This window comes from Olea europaea, chromosome 22 (assembly GCF_002742605.1).
Source record: "Olea europaea var. sylvestris chromosome 22, O_europaea_v1, whole genome shotgun sequence".
NCBI classification, from domain to species: domain Eukaryota; kingdom Viridiplantae; phylum Streptophyta; class Magnoliopsida; order Lamiales; family Oleaceae; genus Olea; species Olea europaea.
The window spans coordinates 7,167,036-7,175,810 of NC_036258.1; the positions used below are offsets into that span (position 1 = coordinate 7,167,036).

The 8,775-nt window shown below is 30.8% G+C and overlaps 1 protein-coding gene across 1 annotated transcript; it reads left to right on the forward strand.

Moving 5' to 3' along the window:
• Window positions 1-5,432: 5,432 nt before the first annotated feature.
• On the forward strand, window positions 5,433-7,240 carry LOC111371584 (F-box protein At2g02240-like). Its single transcript, XM_022993643.1, has 3 exons — window positions 5,433-5,889; window positions 6,175-6,293; window positions 6,629-7,240. The coding sequence occupies exons 1-3, from the start codon at window positions 5,551-5,553 to the stop codon at window positions 7,137-7,139; spliced, it is 969 nt and encodes a 322-aa protein (XP_022849411.1). The 5' UTR covers window positions 5,433-5,550; the 3' UTR covers window positions 7,140-7,240.
• The last annotated feature ends 1,535 nt before the right edge of the window (window positions 7,241-8,775 follow it).

Genomic DNA, 8,775 nt, shown 5'->3' on the forward strand with positions numbered 1-8,775 from the left:
TTGGAGTTTCGAATACCCGCGACAGATGGAAGGCAACATTTATATTGGAAGGTATATGCTTTGCAGAGGCAAAGTTATGGTGTGTTTCGTCGCCCCTCTGGAGGTCCTGTCTGCACATCGTAAAGGGAGATCCATAGAAAGGAGAATTGCATCCCAAATATCTGGCCTAAGTATATATAAACTGTGACCGCATCTGGATTTATTTGGGTGGCGAATCAAGGGAGAAGGTCGCCACTCCTTTGGATTCGACGGGTGAAGCTCGGACACCTAACTCATAAAAAAAAATGATATGCTTGTAGAATAGATGTGGTGTAATTATTAAGAAAAAAAAAAACATACGTTTTATTTAGTGTGTATTATAATGAGGCATAACTAATAAAATTTGTGGAATCACCTTATCATATATAAATTTATCACTTTTCTACTGTTTATAATTAGGAATTCTAGTAAAAAAGTAAAGTTACCAAATTAACATAAATGAGAACATTTCTAAAATAGCAATAAAAAAATCCAATACTAAAAAATTAATTAAAATAAACTTAAACTCAGTCATTGATTCTGCCCGCGCTAGACAACGAGTCCTAATATAGTATGGCCGATTATCTTAAATTTTTGTGGTGAAAAGTCATTTTTAATGTTTTTAATAAAAAAAGCATAATCACTTTTTGGCTAGGTCAGTAGCTCATTATTTATTATTCTTATTAGCCATGTTCATTATACACAACACGTCTCTGCATTTTCTACGTATTTTCAGAATGTAGATTGCAGTTGACGAAGAACTCCTCTAACCGACGTGTAAAAATCAAATAAGAAATCATGGACATCGTCGTTACTACTATTATGATTTAGAACTTCATTTTAAAAACATAAATTTGGTTAAGAAGAGTAATTCAAATTTAAAGTGACAAATGTGCCCAGCCGCTCATGGACAGATCGTATTAAGATGAGCCATGGATTAAGCCAAGCTTGAAACTTTTCCACAAGCTGAGCTAGCTAGATTCAGGGTCCTAACCCACAAATCGTCTTGAGCTTGTGGGCCAAGTCCACGAATCGAAACTACGTTTCCGAAACCGTTAGTTTGTCAACGTTTTGATTTTGAATAGAGTCAAATTAATTTGAAGTGGTTTGTTTAATTTTCAATAATTGCAAACCGTTTCAATCACTAAACCGTTTACCAAAAAAACAAAACATCCGAAAATAAATTAATCTAAATTTTATTTGACTCGGTTAAAAACTAAACACATCCCAATTAAAAAAATACATCCACATTAAACATAACTTAATTAAAAATAAATAAATAAACAATTATACATCCCAGATAATTAATTAATCATATCTAAAAACCCATCGGTCATCAGAACTGTGAATGTAAAATTCTCGAATTTGGTGAAATGTTGAATAATTGCTACCAAACCATGTTCATCAGCTATCCAATATAATTGAGTAGACAATTAAGTATGGATTTTAATTCAGACTTGTATACTTCGTTTCCTTCTACCATATTCATTGACTATCCATTATAATTGTTTTCTATATTGAAAGTCATGTTATTTTGTTCTAATTATTGTCGAGCTTCCATAATTTTTAGTTGATAGCATCTTTTGTTTATTTGTGTCTCAATTTCTTGATCAGATCACTCTATTAATTATTTAAATTTTAACTTAGTTTCTAAATTTTGCTTTTAATTGCTTGAATGATTTGATGAATTACTTAAATAGTCATTTTGAAGATTTGACCAATGTACCTTTCAACATATTATTTCGGTGAATATTTAAATTCATATACAAGATTATTCCTCAAATTGCTAAAAATGTGTTAACTATTCAATTATCCACAATTGCTTCCGAGTCTACCTTTCCTACTAATGGTCGAATTCTTGATTCATTTATGAGTTCGTTGAGTGCAAATATGGTTTGGCTGGTGATTTGCCCTGAAAATTGATTGTATAGTAACAAGGAACCTATAGTAATTCTTCAATATTTGGATGATTCACAAAAAGCTCTAGTAAGTATTATCATATTTGATCTTTCTATTCATTTTCTTTTATTAGTTGTTTTATACATATCATTTAACTATAATAAATAAATTCATGTATTATATTCTTATCTTTATAGAGGGACTGAATCATGTATTATAATTACAAATATTGCGTTAGTGGTAGCAAATAAGCCTGTCAACTTGACTCGAAAAAAGCCTGTCATGCCTGCTTGAAGCTTTTTTATACGAGCCAAGTCTCAATAATGAGATTTCGTTGGAGATTGGGGCCAAGTCGTGAGCCACGCAATCCCATATATGGGATGGCCCGTACGTGGGCTCGTGTGGCCCACCTTGCATATAAATTTTTTTAGTTTGTAAATTAATGACCACCTAGTTTGTAAAATTCAATAATTTGAATTATTAAATTTGTAATTTTTAAAATTAATTATGTAGTTTGTAAATTAACTATCAATTTTTTCGTATATTCGAGTTAAAAATAAAAATCGAAAAGCTTGAGAGTCGGCTCGACAAGGCTCAAGCCATTTTATAAGAGTTGATATTGAGCCTCGAACTTGGACTTGCGAACCAGCTCAACTCGACTCATTGTCACAACTATATTGTGTCAATTAAAATCAACTAAAAGATTAAAATGTTTCTATGATATTGTTGCATGATAGTGAGTAGAATTATAGAACTTTGATTTGTAATATTTTTAATGATATTACTTATGTTTTAACATGAAATTTTAGATTAATATTTATGATTTAATTTATTCGATATATATTAATTTTTTCTTTGTTAAACCTTGGTTTTAAATAAAACAAAACTGGACGAAGTATTTAGTAGTGATTTGGTTTAAAAATTTGCTCAAACTGTCCAAACCGATTCATGTCACATCTAATATAAATCCCTACTACATTTTTTGCAACATGGCTTTTCCTTATTGACAATTGTTATAAGCTTCATATTAATTTAAAGTTTCATTGTCTCCGAATTTACTCATTTATATATTTTTGTCCAATTCTAGTATAAATTCTATTATTCTTCATCTTTCTTCCATATATTGATCCAAATCGATTACACCAGATTCTTGGAAATTGGCTAATTAAACCAAATATTTGGTGCTTCCAACATTAAATGACGAGAATGATAAGTATTGTAGTAAACATTAAATGCAGTCTTTATTAATAATTATCAAAATACGTTTTTATTGTTCTAATAGTAAGATTTTATGTTTAAATACTTGTAATTGTTGGGAATCTACTTAAATGTGCACAGCAAAAATAAAACAATTTTCGATTCCCACTAGAATTCATCTTTATGTTTAGATAGAAATTATGGTAAAAGATGTACCTTTTACGAGATTTGCAAACTTCTTTGCTATTCTTTCATTCCAACGATGTTGATTGGCCACCCACAGTTGTCCAATTGTCCAACCTCCAACAGTAATCCACACAGAGAACAAAATTGTAGGATTAATATTTTCTTCTTGTGCTAGCAAGAATAATGGGAAAATTTCTATAGTTTTTGAAAACCCTAATCATATTTATATAAACCCGAACGGATTTGACCTGACTCGGTCAAATATTTAATTAACCAATTTAATTAAATCTGATCCGTAAATTAATTAACCCAATTAATCAATTCAGGTCTATAAATAAGCAACATAATTAATTAATTTCTCACAATCACAATCTTCCAGTTCTCTTTTTGTGTGCTATCCATTAGGTTCCCGATCACGATGTCTAACAACGTGAAATATTATTTTGATATAATCAAAATTGGTAAATTAAAATACTCATTTAATTTGTCACCAATTCACACTTGCTGTTCTAGATTGACATCTAGTAATGTGTCAGGGCAATATATGTGACGAGAAATGTCACATGGCATGACAAAACCAAACTCGTTCATTTAACGTGAGACTATAATCCATTCGTCAATATGATCCGATCAATTACGAGATATGGAAGTGTATCAATCTCGATTATCAATTATATCTTTCACTCCATTATTAAGTCAATATAAGTCAAAAACTCATTTTCGACTTATGAGTACACATTGGCCAAATATTTCATTATCGACTTAATTAAATGAAATGCAGATCATAATCCTTCACTATCTAAGAGTGACAAATAATCTATTGGTCATTAACAATCTTCATACGATTCTTGACAAATCCGAACGGTGCCGTATTAGCGGCCCTTGGCAGAGCAACATCCAACACCATCAAAGCATGACTGTCCTCATATAAGGTACTATGACGATCTCAAGTCAAATGACCAATCCCACTACCGTACGTTAGAGATTAACCACTGACACTCAGACAGTTATCCATGTGGAATTTCTAAGCGGATTTCCAATGTTTTGTTCTATAACAAAATATCAACGTGTTCATTCAAGTGTCATCACACTTTAGTTTGTGAGATCAACTACTTACTTCACAAGTAAGAAATGCCACACGTGATGGTTTAACCATAATAAAGATATCCGTATCTCGTTATTACTTACGACCACGGACGATTTAAGATTCAGTCATATATAATTTGTATCTCACAACCACAACTCCTTATGATTAAAAAATTATGAAGATTTGAATCTACGAATTCTATTATTTAATTTAATTGTCTATTAATTAAATAATAGATATTGTATTAAATTGCATTAATTATATATTAAAAGTATTTACGTCCAAGACTGATCGAACCTTAGGCATAACACTTACAGTAATGACTCCCACGATTTTGTATAATACCTTGAATCATAGTTTTTTTAACTTGACCAGATAAAAGTTCTTATATTATAGTAGTGTCATAATACAAAAGATAATGACGATGCAAGCATATACTAAATATGCTTATTAGACCAATTATCTTTAAATCAAAACTAAAGTAGATTTCAAAGATAAACTAAACAATCTCCACTTTAATATCTTTACAACTGTAAACAGAAAAAAAAAAAAAAAAAACAAAAGCCTGTCTTTGTCTACACTACTATAAGACTGTAATCGAGTTTCCACTACCATAAATTGTCAAGTAGTGACCCGGTTATTTTCTACTCGATAAATGGTTTTTGCGGTTAGCCCCTATTTGGGCAAAGAAATAATAATTTTTGGAAGAATGTGTGGTAAAAAATGAAGAACATTTTTTTTTATTACATAAAATATTACTTTATTATAAGATGAGAGGAAAAAGGAATTTTAATTTATTACACAAGTTGAATTATTTCAATGAATGCGGGTCGTGCATTGAAGATTCCGAACAAGTAGTTCATTTTTGACTAGTTCAACGAGTCTTAAAAGAAATATGAACCACGATTTCACATGTCCAATAATACCAAAAAGTACATCAGCACTGAAGTCTAAAAGCAACGCGTCGTGACCGTTCTCTCTTCTATGATATTGTTGTTGACAAAGATTTGTGTCCTTATAAATAGCTACAAGCATGTCTGAAATCACACAACTAAGCGTGTATCAGTGTATGATTATACAAATAACCCAGTTGAAATCTTCTGTCTAAAGTTTCAACAATTCAAGTGTGTTTCTCTTAGAAATTTCTAAAGTGTTTTATTCAAATGTATAATAACTACTGCGACAATTGGGAGAGACTAGTGAAAGCTGTGTTTGATAGAGATAAACTTAAGCAGCTTGCTTTAGCTCCTTCTAGAGAGCCTAGTACAAGGTCCATATCCAGGGCGAGTTCGAGCTCCATATCCAGTGCAAATTCTCCAATCCACGAGCAGATTCTTCGACTTGAAGGTTTTACAGTAAATGAACCTGACTGGGAGAGATTACTGCCACCTGATTATGAAAACATCATCTCCAGATCCGTGAATCGTGTAACCTATGCTACCAAGAACGACCTCTACTTAAGTCTCTGCGAATCTCCTATTTTACTTGACGGTGGAAAAATGGTAACATTCTCGTGTGTGTTTATTAATATTTTTATCTTAGTTTGCATATTTATGGAAACGGAAACAGAAACCAAATGCGAGCAAATGTTAATTGAAAAATAAAGATTTCTTTTTATGAATAATGATATTTAATATTCATTTGAACTCTAATAGCTTGTTAATATTTTGAGTTAAAAGCATGCAATTGTACAAACTTTTAATTGAACCACGTATAAGTAAATTCTTAAGTGAAATCCGCTACAAAGTCCTGGATGAAGTTATCTCATTTTGACGATGAATATGCAGAGCTTTCATCTTGATAAAAGAACAGGGAAGAAATGTTATATGATTGGAGCAAAGGAACTCAAAATTACCTGGGGTGACATCCCGAAGTACTGGGAATGGAAGTCTCAGATAGATTCCAGGTCCTTCACCTTGCACACCTTTTGCGTTTTTATAATTTTGGGGCATGTAAACTGAAGGAATCAGTATGTATATATAAATGCGTTGATGAAAAACTTATTGGTGAACTTTTTCCTTTGCGGGCCCCCTCTTTGGACCAAATCCGCCCACATTAGGATCAATTGGTTTATCAAACTGGATGGATTAACCCTCTGGCTTTTTAAAAGCACTTTTTCACTCTTTCATGTATTAGGGGATTTCACCTGGAAAAGAAAATGTGCCATACTAATGGTTTTTGTTTCTACGGAGTCAACTCTATCTCATCAATGAAATTATCTCTCCCACTGTGGTTATGCAGATTCTCAATAGTGGCAAAGCTTTTGGAAGTATGGTGGCTTGACATACGAGGCAAGATAGAGGCAAAAATGCTATCCCCAAATACTCATTATGCAGCTTATCTCGTATATAGGTTAGCAAAGAATTTCAAGGGCCTTGGATCAGCTAATGGGATGATCAAGTTTCTTATCCATGAAGACGATGCTGATGCTGAAAAGCCAGCTACTACTTTGAGACTTCAACCACCCAAGGATACAAATAGTCAGAATGCTGTCATGAGGAGACCCGATGGATGGATGGAAGTAGCAATGGGACATTTTTATACTGATAAAGGAGTTGGCATGGTGGAGGCACGGTTATTGGAAACCAATTGTTGGAAGAGAGGCCTCATTGTTGAAGGAATTGAATTTCGACCCCTGAATGCAGATAGTGTTATTTTTTCAAAGAAAAATGTGAAAAAAGTAAAGAAAGGGTTCTTATCAAAACTTGGGATTTCTCAAAAGGTTATATATAAAAAGACAAAAAAAATGTAAAAATAAATAAATAAATAAATCCAAGTCTGCTTGAAACTATCCTTTTTCTCTTTCGTCTCGTGAAGTTTGATGTTTTAGAAATATAAAAACCTTCCGTGTTATTTGTTTTGCATGGTAGATTACTTGTCTAACACTTGAAATTTAATAGTATGTTTTGCACCTTTGAAAAAGATTATTCAATATTTGGAAAATTAAAATGGTCAAGATATTCACATGGAATATCTTGAATTGTAATTTCAATGTAAAGTCTAAAAGAGTATAAAATATTCAAAAGCATTTAATGAATATATTAGTGGATGTGATGAATTTTATTTCTTTTTATTCTTGTTTAAGTAAGGGTTTGTTTAAACCTCTTTAATTTTGAAAAATGCATTATAGAGTAGAAGATTGATGGAAAATGTATGGTTAAAAAAGAAGGAAAATTTTTTGAATATTATTTTATTGAAGAATGTGTGGTTGGAAATGAGTATTATAGAAAAATAATGTGGTAGAATGTAAAATAATTGATGACAAACAAGGGCTAAGTAAGTTTACATAATGTTAAAACTGTAATATAGTTTTTTTTTTTTTTAATAGTGAATAGGTATACAAGAATGGTGAATAAAATTAGGGTTCTTAAAATAATTAGCCTAGACAACATCTTTTGTAAAATGATTATAAACACGTTGAGACCTATAACAAATTAAAGGGTTGTTTGAGTCACATTCTTTTCAAAAATACATTTGGCAATAGTGTTATGATGGAAAATGTAAGTAGTTAAAAAATAAGAAAAGTTTTGAATTTGCTTGTACTATTATTTTATTGAAAAACATGTGGTTGAATTCTTCAATAATGTATTTTGATGGGAAAAAATGGAGCTTAAACAAGGGCTAAAGATCAAAATAATGTTATTTGTCATATGCTAATGATGGATAATTATTACACATTTTCTGCAACATAAATTATACTGCGAGTATACAGTATCAAGTTTTATAATATATGAATGGAGTTAAAGCGTCGAACTCACTGGTTTGTAATTTAATTTTATACTAAGTAATATAATTATGAAGTCTCTATTTTAAATAGATGAATGAATTTTTGAATCAATATTTTATCATACTAAGGATAATTGTGACAAATTCAATGTTATAAATGCAAATTATACGAATTAATCAATATAGGATAGCTCAAGATATGATTTTATTTAACTATCAAATATGATTTTCAAAAATCTAGTTATCTGCCATCAATTTTCCATGTTTATAAACTAGAACCTCAATGTAATTTTAACATTTCTTACAAGAGCCTGGTAAAAATTAATCATATCTCTGTTTGAATTAAAATCAAGATTTATCAAGATGGTGGTTTTTAGATGGAGCAAGCTTCATAGATTCTTTACTTTCTTTTGAAACTTATAAAATCTAGGCTGTGTTATATTTGTGATTGTGCTTAAATTCCCCTTTCTTGAGTGCCCAAATTTACCAACATCTAATCATTCAATTAGTGACCAATTAATTGAAAGCATTAAATCAACAACATAAATAAATGGAATTGAAAATTTTCATAGAAATAACTAAAACAAAATCAAATCATATCCTAAAATTTTTGCTAATCAAACCCTAGAAAAATTATTTAGTTCATGATAAGAGACATGAAA

What these genes read in the sequence shown, in the direction of transcription:
- LOC111371584 (XM_022993643.1), top strand. Translation starts at nt 5,551, where the DNA reads ATGTATAATAACTACTGCGACAATTGGGAGAGACTAGTGAAAGCTGTG. An exon ending in TACTTGACGGTGGAAAAATG is followed by an intron (nt 5,890 to 6,174) that starts GTAACATTCTCG and finishes ATGAATATGCAG; the next exon opens with AGCTTTCATCTTGATAAAAG. An exon ending in AAGTCTCAGATAGATTCCAG is followed by an intron (nt 6,294 to 6,628) that starts GTCCTTCACCTT and finishes GTGGTTATGCAG; the next exon opens with ATTCTCAATAGTGGCAAAGC.